Source organism: Petromyzon marinus (assembly GCF_048934315.1).
Source record: "Petromyzon marinus isolate PM22_M1 ecotype Great Lakes invasive population chromosome 70 unlocalized genomic scaffold, UKy_Petmar_22M1.pri1.0 chr70_unloc.1, whole genome shotgun sequence".
Taxonomy (NCBI): Eukaryota; Metazoa; Chordata; class Hyperoartia; order Petromyzontiformes; family Petromyzontidae; genus Petromyzon; species Petromyzon marinus.
In genome coordinates, this window is record NW_027422603.1 from 283,869 (window position 1) to 299,041 (window position 15,173).

At 52.5% G+C, this 15,173-nt stretch overlaps 1 protein-coding gene across 3 annotated transcripts in view; it reads right to left on the minus strand.

The window, feature by feature from the left end:
- Positions 1 to 8,100: 8,100 nt before the first annotated feature.
- LOC116957111 (uncharacterized) overlaps positions 8,101 to 15,173 on the minus strand; it is a 57,868-nt gene continuing 50,795 nt past the window's right edge. Inside the window, exons 8-9 of one of the 3 annotated variants that reach the window (XM_076058263.1) lie at positions 13,291 to 13,338; positions 8,101 to 8,150 (exon numbers count right to left, since the gene is read on the minus strand). In XM_076058263.1, coding sequence (XP_075914378.1) covers positions 8,137 to 8,150; positions 13,291 to 13,338 — 62 coding nt within the window. In that variant the 3' untranslated portion in view covers positions 8,101 to 8,136. Of the gene's footprint in view, positions 13,339 to 15,173 lie in introns of all 3 variants that reach the window. The other 2 variants (XM_076058262.1, XM_076058264.1) reach the window with 2 other exon arrangements.

A 15,173-nucleotide genomic window follows, 5' to 3' on the forward strand; every position in this document is an offset into this window, starting at 1 on the left:
CTACAGTCTGTTAAGGCTACACGGGGGATCTTTGTGCGATTTGTCCGGCAAAACAACCCCCTACCTCCTCGTGGTGCCGGACGGAAACTCTGTCGTGGACAATGCTGTGGGGGAAAGGGCCAATTCCGATTGGCTCCTCCCCTCATGTCGTGTCTGACCACCACAGTTGCTAAATGGGGGCTCTGGACGGGTGCGAGTGGCTGGTAACCCCTCCACCTTAAATTAACTACCATAAAACTACGACTAAAATATCTAATTAATAAGCTTGTGCCGGAGGCCCCGGGGGGACAGGCGTCTATGACGTCTCCTGGCCAAACCCCAATTGGCGGAGCCAGGAGATTGAATACCTACCCTCGGGGCTACGCCAGAAACAACGAAAAGCCACTACGGGTGGCCACGTGGAATGTTGGAACGCTCACTGCGGAGGAGAGGCTGCCACTCCTCTGTCGGGAGCTGGACCGGTACCGCCTGGATCTCTGTGGTATTCAGGAGGTCCGGTGGACCGGTTTTGGCTCCTGCCACCATGAGGGGTCGACAGTCCTCTACTCGGGGCAGCAGACTGCCAAACAACAGGGTGTGGGTCTTCTTTTGAACAAAAGAATGAAGGGGGCGTGGGAGCGTGGCGGTGAGGTGTGGGAAGCTGTAAGCCCCAGGCTACTTTGGGATCGCGTTCCCATCAACCCGAGGCGAGGAATTGTGGTCGTTATTTATGCCCCCACCGAAGATGAACATGAGTGGAGGGATGCGGGTGCAGTGGGTACAGATGGAGACCGAGACTTAGTCTTAGAGGCAACGCGTTTACTTAACAACAGCCTTATCACGAGGGGTAGCTGCCCCTCCACCAGGTAACCAAGTGAGTTATATCCTCCAGGCTAGCTACTCTGTACACACGGCGTGGCTATCGCGGACCGGACCCCAAAATAGATGTTAAATAATGTGGGAGCCAGAGGACATCCCTGTCGCACCCCAAGGTGTACAGGGAATGGCTCTGACTCCCGGCCACGTAGTTTTACCCGGGCCCGCTCACCATCATGAAGGTCCTTAATGATCGTGAGCAGAGTCAGGTACTCCAAAAGCACGAAGAACGACCCAGAGGCCAGGCCTACTGATGGTATCATAGGCCTTGACCAGGTCAATAAAGCAGAGATGTAGGTCTTGTTGGAATTCCCTACACCTCTTGCTGTAGCAGACAGACAGAAAATATGGCATCTGTGCAGGACCGCCCTTTCCTGAAACCGCATTGGGGCTCAGCAAGCCTCTCCTCAGCGTGCCTGGCAAGGCGATGTTGAATAATCCTTGCCAGGACCTTTCCGGGCACACTGAGGAGTGAGCTGCCCCTGTAGTTGTTACAGTCTGTGCGGTCCCCCTTCTTAAAGAGGGGAACCACCAGGGCACCCTTCCAATCCTGCGGAACCTGTCCAGTGGTCCAGACTGTTGTTATGATGTCATGTAGGGCAGTCTGTGCATAAACGCCACCCTCCCTCAGCATTTCACTTGTGAGATCATCTCTGCCCGGTGCCTTTCCTGGTCTCAAACTCTGGATCGCCTTCAGTACTTCCTCAACAGATGGCACCTCAGCCAGCCACTCACAGGGGGTGACTGCTTACATTTGAAATACAGCAGCCTCAGCAGGGTCATCCCCACTTTTCCCCATGTTTTCCAAGCTAAAGGATTTCCCCTTCCCCAAGACCGCAGAAATGCTCAGCAAATCTGCAAACCTGTTCCTGGGGGTCAGATTGGATCATCGTTCTTTACCCTAATGATGGTGATAGGTATGGCACTACAAGTAACTTATTAATGGAATTAAAGAGTGATTTGTGATCGCGGGCCACTGAGGCAGACTCCATCTCCTCAGCAACCCGTCACCACAAACAAATACTTGCAGCGCCTCACGGCTCTCCGAAGGCTGCGGTAAGCCTCCTCATTCTCTGACGTGGGATTCTGTAGCCGATGACAGTGGGCCTGTCGCTTTTTATCAACCAACTTGAACACCTCCTCTGTCAGCCAGGGTCTCTGGGGAGGTCTGGACCGCGTACCCAAAGCAGCCATTGCAACTGCATGAGTCACAGTCCTAAACCTCGCCCATTTACCCTCGACATCAGGAGTGGGGGACGATGCCAACCCCAGCTGCAAGCAACGATGAAATTTTCGCTTGCAACTTTCATCAGCTGACACCAGGCCACTGTGTGTTTGAATGGGGTCCTTGATGGACACTCACCACCGGAGTGGAAGAATGGCAGGCCCATCTTACAGATGACTAGTCGATGGTCAGAGGGCAGATCAGCTCCACGGTAGGTCCTGGTGTCAAGGACATGGGCTCGCATCCGCTGGTCCGTCACGATGTAGTCCAGCAGATGTTCTTGCTTGGACCCGGCATGCATCCATGATGTTGTGTGGATGCGCCAATGCCGGAGCAGCGTGTTGGTAATTACAAGCCCATGGGCTGCACAAAAATCTAGCAGCCTCCTACCGCTGTTATTAAGCTGATCCGGCCCATGTCCTCCAATCACTCCAGACCAGGTGCCAGCATCATGACCAAACTCGGGCATTGAAGTCACCCAACATGATGACTCTATCCCGAGGGGCCACTTTAGCCAGCACCTGTGACAGGAGGTCATAGAAGGCGTCTGACTCATCGGCCTTGCCTGTGCAGTGACATTGCTGGATGTCACTGCACGCCAATGTGTGAAGCGAATGTTGACGCCACAGACATCCCTGCGAGTACTCTTTGGTTCTATTCGGTAAAGTCACGTGGGTAAAAAATACAACGACAAAAAATCACGACGTTTCGGCCACAACACAAGTGAGTGAGTGGGTTGGTGAGCTGGGTGTGGGTTGGTGAGCTGGGTGTGGGTTGGTGAGCTGGGTGTGGGTTGGTGAGCTGGGTGAGTAAATTGGTGAGCTGGGTAAGTTGGTGAACTGGGTGAGTGTGGGTTGGTGAGCTGGGTGAGTAAGTTGGTGAGCTGGGTGAGGGTTGGTGAGCTGGGTGGGTGAGGGTTGGTGAGCTGGGTAAGCTGGTGAGTTGGGTGTGGGTTGGTGAGCTGGGTGAGTGTGGGTTGGTGAGCTGAGTAAGTTGGTGAGCTGAGTAAGTTGGTGAGCTGGGTGAGTAAGTTGGTGAGTTGGGTGTGGGTTGGTGAGCTGGGTGAGTGTGGGTTGGTGAGCTGAGTAAGTTGGTGAGCTGGGTAATTTGGTGAGCTGGGTAAGTTGGTGAGCTGGGTAAGTTGGTGAGCTGGGTGAGTGTGGGTCGGTGAGCTGAGTAAGTTGGTGAGCTGGGTAATTTGGTGAGCTGGGTAAGTTGGTGAGCTGGGTGTGGGTTGGTGAGCTGGGTGTGGGTTGTGAGCTGGGTGAGTAAGTTGGTGAGCTGGGTAATTTGGTGAGCTGGGTAAGTTGGTGAGCTGGGTGTGGGTTGTGAGCTGGGTGAGTAAGTTGGTGAGCTGGGTAATTTGGTGAGCTGGGTAAGTTAGTGAGCTGGGTGTGGGTTGTGAGCTGGGTGAGTAAGTTGGTGAGCTGGGTAATTTGGTGAGCTGGGTAAGTTGGTGAGCTGGGTGTGGGTTGTGAGCTGGGTGAGTAAGTTGGTGAGCTGGGTGGATGTGGGTTGGTGAGCTGGGTAAGTTGGTGAGCTGGGTGAGTAAGTTGGTGAGCTGGGTGGGTGTGGGTTAGTGAGCTGGGTGAGTGTGGGTTGGTGAGCTGGGTGAGTGTAAGTTGGTGAGCTGGGTGGGTGTGGGTTGGTGAGCTGGGTGGGTGTGGGTTGGTGAGCTGGGTAAGTTGGTGAGCTGGGTAAGTTGGTGAGCTGGGTGAGGGTTGGTGAGCTGGGTAAGTTGGTGAGCTGGGTGGGTGTGGGTTAGTGAGCTGGGTGAGTGTGGGTTGGTGAGCTGGGTGAGTGTAAGTTGGTGAGCTGGGTGGGTGTGGGTTGGTGAGCTGGGTAAGTTGATGAGCTGGGTAAGTTGGTGAGTTGGGTGAGTGGGGGTTGGTGAGCTGGGTAAGCTGGTTAGCTGGGTAAGTTGGTGAGCTGGGTGTGGGTTGGTGAGCTGGGTAAGTGTGGGTTGGTGAGCCGGGTGAGTAAATTGGTGAGCTGGGTGTGGGTGGGTGAGCTGGGTGAGGGTTGGTGAGCTGGGTGAGGGTTGGTGAGCTGGCTAAATTGGTGAGCTGGGTGTGGGTTGGTGAGCTGGGTGTGGGTTGGTGAGCTGGGTGAGGGTTGGTGAGCTGGGTAAATTGGTGAGCTGGGTAAGTTGGTGAGCTGCGTGAGTGTGGGTTGGTGAGCTGGGTGAGTAAGTTGGTGAGCTGGGTGAGGGTTGGTGAGCTGGGTGTGTAAGTTGGTGAGCTGGGTGTGGGTTGGTGAGCTGGGTGAGTTGGTGAGCTGGGTGTCGGTTGGTGAGCTGGGTGTGGGTTGGTGAGATGGGTAAGTTGGTGAGCTGGGTGAGTTGGTGAGCTGGGTGGGTGAGGGTTGGTGAGCTGGGTAAGTTGGTGAGCTGGGTGGGTGAGGGTTGGTGAGCTGGGTGTGGGTTGGTGAGCTGGGTGTGGGTTGGTGAGATGGGTAAGTTGGTGAGCTGGGTGAGTTGGTGAGCTGGGTGGGTGAGGGTTGGTGAGCTGGGTAAGTTGGTGAGCTGGGTGGGTGAGGGTTGGTGAGCTGGGTGTGAGTTGGTGAGCTGTGTGGGTGAGCAGGGTGAGTGTGAGTTGGTGAGCTGGGTGATTTGGTGAGCTGGGTGGGTGAGGGTTGGTGAGCTGGGTAAGTTGGTGAGCTGGGTGAGTGTGAGTTGGTGAGCTGGGTGTGAGTTGGTGAGCTGGGTGAGTGTGAGTTGGTGAGCTGGGTGTGAGTTGGGTGAGCTGGGTGAGTTGGTGAGCTGGGTGAGTAAGTTGGTGAGCTGGGTGGGTGTGAGTTGGTGAGCAGGGTAAGTTGGTGAGCTGGGTGAGTAAGTTGGTGAGCTGGGTGGGTGAGGGTTGGTGAGTTGGGTAAGTTGGTGAGCTGGGTGAGTAAGTTGGTGAGCTGGGTGAGTGAGTTGGTGAGCTGGGTAAGTTGGTGAGCAGGGTGAGTGTGAGTTGGTGAGCTGGGTGAGTGAGTTGGTGAGCTGGGTGAGTGTGAGTTGGTGAGCTGGGTGAGTAAGTTGGTGAGCAGGGTGAGTGTGAGTTGGTGAGCTGGGTGAGTGTGAGTTGGTGAGTGTGAGTTGGTGAGCTGGGTGAGTGTGAGTTGGTGAGTGTGAGTTGGTGAGCTGGGTGAGTGTGAGTTGGTGAGCTGGGTGAGTGTGAGTTGGTGAGCTGGGTGGGTGTGAGTTGGTGAGCTGGGTGGGTGTGAGTTGGTGAGCTGGGTGGGTGTGAGTTGGCGAGCTGGGTGAGTGTGAGTTGGTGAGCAGGGTGAGTAAGTTGGTGAGCTGGGTGAATGTGAGTTGGTGAGCAGGGTGAGTAAGTTGGTGAGCAGGGTGAGTGTGAGTTGGTGAGCAGGGTAAGTAGATGAGCAGGGTGAGTGTGAGTTGGTGAGCAGGGTGAGTAAGTTGGTGAGCAGGGTGAGTGTGAGTTGGTGAGCAGGGTGAGTAAGTTGGTGAGCTGGGTGAGTGTGAGTTGGTGAGCTGGGTGGGTGTGAGTTGGTGAGCTGGGTGAGTGTGAGTTGGTGAGCAGGGTGAGTAAGTTGGTGAGCAGGGTGAGTAAGTTGGTGAGCAGGGTGAGTGAGTTGGTGAGCAGCTCATGAGGTCTGCACCACGAAGTAGCCGAGCCCAGCCAGGTGCCCTGTGACTCGTCGCGTTTATTTTAACAAAATTCACTCCACAACCCCCACGGAGTAACAACAACAACAACAGCCTGTCCTGTGGGTGTACTGTGTGTGTGTACTGTGTGTGTGTTTACTGTGTGTGTACTGTGTGTGTGTACTGTGTGTACTGTGTGTGTGTACTGTGTGTACTGTGTGTGTGTACTGTGTGTACTGTGCGTGTACTGTGTGTGTGTACTGTGTGTGTGTTTACTGTGTGTGTACTGTGTGTACTGTGTGTGTACTGTGTGTATATACTGTGTACTGTGTGTGTATACTGTGTGTGTACTGTGTGTGTGTACTGTGTGTGTGTGTACTGTGTGTACTGTGTGTGTGTACTGTGTGTGTGTACTGTGTGTATACTGTGTACTGTGTGTGTACTGTGTGTACTGTGTGTGTGTACTGTGTGTGTACTGCGTATATACTGTGTACTGTGTGTGTACTGTGTGTGTGTACTGTGTGTACTGTGTGCATACTGTGTGTGTGTACTGTGTGTACTGTGTGTGTGTACTGTGTGTAACGTGTGTGTACTGTGTGTGTACTGTGTGTGTGTACTGTGTGTACTGTGTGTATACTGTGTGTGTGTACTGTGTGTACTGTGTGTGTGTACTGTGTGTGTACTGTATACTGTGTGTGTGTACTGTGTGTGTACTGTGTGTGTGTGTACTGTGTGTATATACTGTGTGTGTGTACTGTGTGTGTGTGTACTGTGTGTGTGTGTACTGTGTGTGTGTGTACTGTGTGTGTACTGTGTGTGTACTGTGTACTGTGTACTGTGTGTGTACTGTGTGTGTAAGTGTACTGTGTGTGTAGTGTGTGTGTATGCTGTTTGTGTACTGTGTGTACGTGTACTGTGTGTGTACTGTGTGTGTGTACTGTGTACTGTGTGTGTGTACTGTGTGTGTACTGTGTGTGTGTATATACTGTGTGTGTACTGCGTGTGTACTGTGTGTGTACTGTGTGTACGTGTCTGTGTGTACCTGTCTGTGTGTCTGTGTGTGTGTACGTGTCTGTGTGTGTGTACGTGTCTGTGTGTGTGTACGTGTCTGTATGTGTGTACGTGTCTGTGTGTGTGTGTGTACGTGTCTGTGTGTGCGTGTCTGTGTGTGTACGTGTCTGTGTGTGTGTGTACGTGTCTGTGTGTGTGTACGTGTCTGTGTGTACGTGTGTGTGTGTGTGTACGTGTCTGTGTGTGTACGTGTCTGTGTGTGTGTGTACGTGTCTGTGTGTGTGTACGTGTCTGTGTGTACGTGTGTCTGTGTGTGTGTGTACGTGTGTGTGTGTGTGTACGTGTCTGTGTGTGTACGTGTCTGTGTGTGTACGTGTGTGTGTACGTGTGTCTGTGTGTGTGTGTACGTGTGTGTGTACGTGTCTGTGTGTGTACGTGTCTGTGTGTGTGTACGTGTCTGTGTGTGTGTACGTGTCTGTGTACGTGTGTCTGTGTGTGTGTGTACGTGTGTGTGTGTGTGTACGTGTCTGTGTGTGTACGTGTCTGTGTGTGTGTACGTGTCTGTGTGTGTCTGTGTGTACGTGTGTCTGTGTACGTGTGTCTGTGTGTGTGTCGAGTAACAACAACCCACCACCACCACCACCGCTCTCGTTACCAAAGTAGGGCGGAACCGGAACGGGATCGTGAATGGGAACAGCGTCCACAACGGGATTGGGAACTTGATCCAGAACGGGATCACGGAACGGGATTGGGAACTTGATCCAGAACGGGATCACGGAACAGGATTCAGAACGGGATTTCAGAACGGGATTCAGAACGGGATTCAGAACCGGATTCTGAACGGGATTCTGAACGGGATTCAGAACGGGATCACGGAACAGGATCATGGAACGGGATCACGGAACGGGATTTCAGAACGGGATTTCAGAACGGGATCACGGAACGGGATTTAGAACGGGATTTAGAACGGGATTTCAGAACGGGATTCAGAACGGGATTCAGAACGGGATTCAGAACGGGATTCAGAACAGGATCACGGAACGGGATTTCAGAACGGGATTTAGAACGGGATTTCGAACGGGATTTCGAACGGGATTTCGAACGGGATTTCAGAACGGGATTCAGAACGGGATTTAGAACGGGATTTCAGAACAGGCCCTGCTAGCACAGGTGATGCTGGGTGGGGTGGGGGTGGGGTGTGGTGGGGTGGGTGGGGTGGGGTGAGGGTGGGGGTGGGGGAGGGTGGGGGTGGGGTGGGTGGGGGTGGGGTGGGGTGGGGGTGGGGGTGGGGTGGGGGAGGGTGGGGGTGGGGTGGGGGAGGGTGGGGGAGGGTGGGGGTGGGGTGGGGGTGGGGGTGAGGGTGGGGTGGGGGTGAGGGTGGGGTGGGGGTGGGGTGAGGGTGAGTTTTTCGTCCCGCTCCAGCCCCCCCCTGTCGCTCCCCCCGTGGTGCTCAGTCGAAGGCAGCTGTGGGGTCACGTGGGGGGGGGAGAGAGCAGTGGATCACCTTGCAAAGAGACTCAGCTCACCACTCACTCACCACTCACTCACCACTCACTCACTCACCACTCAGACACTCACCACTCACTCACCACTCACCACTCAGACACTCACCACTCACTCACCACTCACTGTCAGCGGCCGCCACCACCACCACCACCGTCCCTCCACCATCCTCCACTAGAGGCCTCTCTCAATAAACACCTCACTCAGACACTCACTCAGACACTCACTCTCTCACTCAGACACTCACTCACTCAGACACTCACTCAGACACTCACTCAGACACTCACTCTCTCATTCAGACACTCACTCAGACACTCACTCTCTCACTCAGACACTCACTCAGACACTCACTCTCTCATTCAGACACTCACTCAGACACTCACTCTCTCATTCAGACACTCACTCAGACACTCACTCTCTCACTCAGACACTCACTCAGATACTCACTCTCTCATTCAGACACTCACTCAGACACTCACTCACTCTCTCAGACACTCACTCACTCTCTCAGACACTCACTCAGACATTCACTCACTCAGACACTCACTCACTCACTCAGACACTCACTCAGACACTCTCTCACTCAGACACTCTCTCTCTCTCTCAGACACTCACTCTGACACTCTCTCACTCACTCACCACTCACTCACCACTCACTCACCACTCACTGTCAGCGGCCACCACCACCGTCCCTCCACCATCCTCCACTAGAGGCCTCTCTCAATAAACACCTCACTCAGACACTCACTCAGACACTCACTCAGACACTCACTCAGACACTCACTCTCTCACTCAGACACTCACTCTCTCACTCAGACACTCACTCTCTCACTCAGACACTCACTCTCTCACTCAGACACTCACTCACTCAGACACTCACTCAGACACTCACTCTCTCATTCAGACACTCACTCAGGCGCTCACTCATTCAGGCACTCACTGGCACACACAGAGGGGGTGGGTGGCCAGCACCACCACGCCCGGCCGCCTTTGTCTCCCCCAGTGCTGCGATGTTTACTACACCACCACCGCTACACCACCACTACACCACCACCGCTACACCACCACCGCTACACCACCACCGCTACACCACCACTACCACTACACCACCACTACACCACCACTACAACCACCACTACACCACCACCGCTACACCACCGCTACACCACCGCTACACCACCACTACACCACCACCGCTACACCACCACCACCACTACACCACCACTACACCACCACTACAACCACCACTACACCACCACCGCTACACCACCGCTACACCACCACCGCTACCCCACTACTACACCACCACCGCTACACCACCACCACTACACCACCACTGCTACAAAAGTACTACACCACCACCGCTACCACTACACCACCACTACACCACCACTACACCACCACCGCTACACCACCGCCACTACACCACTACTACACCACCACCGCTACACCACCACTACCACTACACCACCACCGCTACACCACCACTACCACTACACCACCACTACACCACCACCGCTACACCACCACCACTACACCATCACCACTACACCACCACTACACCACCACTACCACTACACCACCACTACACCACCATTACACCACCACCGCTACACCACCACTACCACTACACCACCACTACACCACCACCGCTACACCACCACCGCTACACCACTACTACACCACCACCGCTACACCACCACTACCACTAAACCACCACTACACCACCATTACACCACCACCGCTACACCACCACTACCACTACACCACCACTACACCACCACCGCTACACCACCACCGCTACACCACTACTACACCACCACCGCTACACCACCGCTAATACTACACCACCACTACACCACCGCTACACCACCACGACACCACCACTGCTACACCACCGCTACACCACCACCATTACACCACCACTATACCACCACTACACCACCACCGCTACACCACCACCACTACACCACCACCGCTACACCACCGCTACCACTACACCACCACTACACCACCACCGCTACAGCACCACGACACCACCACTGCTACACCACCGCTACACCACCACCACTACACCACCACCATTACACCACCACTATACCACCACTACACCACCACCGCTACACCACCGCTACACCACCACCGCTACACCACCACCATTACACCACCACCACCGCTACACCACCACCGCTACACCACCACCACTACACCAGGCACTCATTTGAGGCCGAGTCGACCTAGGGGAGGCCCAGGACCGGTTTCAGATAATTCATCGTCACCGGTGGTGGTGGTGGTGGCCGTGAACGGGAATTGAACTCGGATCGCCGGGTTCATAGGGCAAACTTCTGTGCCACCGCTCCCCACACATGTGTACACACACACACACGTGTACACACACACACGTGTACACACACACACGTGTACACACACACACGTGTACACACACACACACGTACACACACACACACGCGTACACACACACACGTGTACACACACACACACGTGTACACACACACACACGCACGTGTACACACACACACACACACGTGTACACACACACACACGTGTACACACACACACACGTGTACACACACACGTGTACACACACACACGTGTACACACACACGTGTACACACACACACACACGTGTACACACACACACACGTGTACACACACACACGTGTACACACACACACACACGTGTACACACACACACAGTGTACACACACACACGTGTACACACACACACAGTGTACACACACACACGTGTACACACACACACACACGTGTACACACACACGTGTACACACACACACACGTGTACACACACACACACGTGTACACACACGCACGTGTACACACACACACACGTGTACACACACACACGTGTACACACACACACAGTGTACACACACACACACACACGTGTACACACACACACACGTGTACACACACACACACACGCGTACACACACACACGTGTACACACACACGTGTACACACACACACACGTGTACACACACGTGTACACACACACACACGTGTACACACACACACACACGTGTACACACACACAGTGTACACACACACACACACACGTGTACACACACACACACACACGTGTACACACACACACACGCGTGTACACACACACACACGCGTGTACACACACACACACACGTGTACACACACACACACGTGTACACACACACACACGTGTACACACACACACGCGTGTACACACACACGTGTGTTCACGCGCACAGATACCCAATCACACACGCGCACACACACACAAGACACGCACACACAGACACGCAGACACACGCACAGACACGCAGACACAGACACGCACACACAGACACGCCGATACACACAGAGACGCACGCAGACACTGCCACACACACAGACACACACACAGACACACACAGACATACACACAGACACACACACTAACATACATACACACAGACACACACACTAACATACATACACAGACACACACACACTAACATACACACAGACACACACACAGACATACACACAGACACACACACAGACACACACACACGTGTACACACACACGTGTACACACACACACAGTGTACACACACACACACACACGTGTACACACACACACACGTGTACACACACACACACACGCGTACACACACACACGTGTACACACACACGTGTACACACACACACACGTGTACACACACGTGTACACACACACACACGTGTACACACACACACGTGTACACACACACAGTGTACACACACACACACACACGTGTACACACACACACACACACGTGTACACACACACACACGCGTGTACACACACACACACGCGTGTACACACACACACACGTGTACACACACACACACGTGTACACACACACACACGTGTACACACACACACGCGTGTACACACACACACGTGTGTTCACGCGCACAGATACCCAATCACACACGCGCACACACACAAGACACGCACACACAGACACGCAGACACACGCACAGACACGCAGACACAGACACGCACACACAGACACGCCGATACACACAGAGACGCACGCAGACACTGCCACACACACAGACACACACACAGACACACACAGACATACACACAGACACACACACTAACATACATACACACAGACACACACACTAACATACATACACAGACACACACACACTAACATACACACAGACACACACACAGACATACACACAGACACACACACAGACACACAGACACACACTAACACACACACTAACACACACACTAACATACATACACATAGACACACACACAGACACGCTAACACACACACACTAACACACACACACACTAACATACATACACATAGACACACACACACAGACATACACACAGACACACACAGACATACACACAGACACACACTAACATACACACAGACACACACACAGACACACAGACACACACACACTAACATACATACACACAGACACACACTAACACACACAGACACACACACACACTAACACACACAGACACACACACACAAACACACACACACACAGACACACACACAGACACACACACTAACACAAACAATAACATACATACACACAGACACACACACACACACACTAACATACATACACACACAGACACACACACATACACACACACAGACACACACTAACACACACATTACACACACACACATTACACACACACTACACAATTACACACACAGACACACACACACTAACATACATACACACAGACACACACACACTAACATACATACACACAGACACACACACACTACCATACATACACACAGACAAACACACACTAACATACATACACACAGACACACACACACAGACACACACACACACAGACATACACACACAGACACACACACACAAACACACACACAAACACACACACAGACACACACACACAGACACACACACAGACACACACAGACACACACACACACACAGACACACACACAGACACACACACACAGACACACACACAGACACACAGACACACACACACACAGACACACACACAGACACACACACAGACACTCACCCTGGATCTCGACTACCTTGACTATTGGGTCGACATCTGCAGACCCAGCTACAGGCACATGAGACACACAGTCACTTAGTCACCTACACAGTCACTTAGTCACCTACACAGTCACTTAGTCACCTACACAATCACTTAGTCACCTACACAGTCACTTAGTCACCTACACAGTCACTTAGTCACCTACACAGTCACTTACACAGTCACTTAGTCACCTACACAGTCACTTAGTCACCTACACAGTCACTTACACAGTCACTTACAGTCACTGAGTCACACTCAGTCACTTAGTCATTTACACAGTCACTTAGTCACCTACACAGTCACTTACAGTCACTGAGTCACACTCAGTCACTTAGTCACCTACACAGTCACTTAGTCACTTACACAGTCACTTACACAGACCCAGCTACAGGCACATGAGACACAGTCACTTACACACAGTCACTTAGTCACCTACAGTCACTTACACAGTCAATTAGTCACTTAGTCACACTCAGTCACTTAGTCACTTACACAGTCACTTAGTCGTAACACACAGTCACTTACACACAGTCACTTACACAGTCACTTACACAGTCACTGCATCAGTAACACAGTCACTTACACAGTCACACAGTCACTTACACACAGTCACTGCGTCAGTAACACAGTCACTTACACACAGTCACTTACACACAGTCACTTACACACAGTCACTTACACACAGTCACTGCGCGTCAGTAACACACAGTCACTCACACACAGTCACTGCGTCAGTAACACAGTCACTTACACACAGTCACGTACACACAGTCACTCACACACAGTCACTCACACACAGTCACTTACACACAGTCACTGCGCATCAGTAACACAGTCACTCACACACAGTCACGTACACACAGTCACTGCGTCAGTAACACAGTCACTTAGTCACTTACACACAGTCACTTAGTCACTTACCCACAGTCACTGCGTCAGTAACACACTGTCACTTACACAGTCACTCACACACAGTCACTGCGCGTCAAAACACACAGTCACGTACACACAGTCACTTAGTCACTTACACACAGTCACTCACACACAGTCACGTACACACAGTCACTGCGCGTCAGTAACACACAGTCACTGCATCAGTAACACACAGTCACTTACACACAGTCACTTACACACAGTCACTTACACAGTCACTTACACACAGTCACACACAGTCACTTACACACAGTCACTTACACAGTCACTCACACACAGTCACTTACACAGTCACTCACACACAGTCACGTAGACACAGTCACTTACACAGTCACTTACACACAGTCACACACAGTCACTTACACAGTCACTTACACACAGTCACTCACACACAGTCACGTACACACAGTCACTCACACACAGTCACTTACACACAGTCACTTACACACAGTCACTCACACACAGTCACGTAGACACAGTCACTCACACACAGTCACTTACACACAGTCACTTACACACAGTCACTGCGCGTCAGTAACACACATTCACTTACACACAGTCACTTACACACAGTCACTGCGCGTCAGTAACACACAGTCACTTACACACAGTCACTCACACACAGTCACTTACACACAGTCACTGCGCGTCAGTAACACACAGTCACTTACACACAGTCACTTACACACATTCACTTACACACAGTCACTTACACACAGTCACGTACACACAGTCACTCACACACAGTCACTTACACACAGCTACTTAAGTGCACACACGTCACGACAGGAGGTACACAGCGAGGGCAATACGCAGGCACCGATGTACGTCGATGACAATGCAAGGGACCCAACCCGGCAGTGGACACCCACGGTTATTGATCTGTTCGACCCCCTCTGTTCAAGACGGAGGTCGTCTCCACAGCG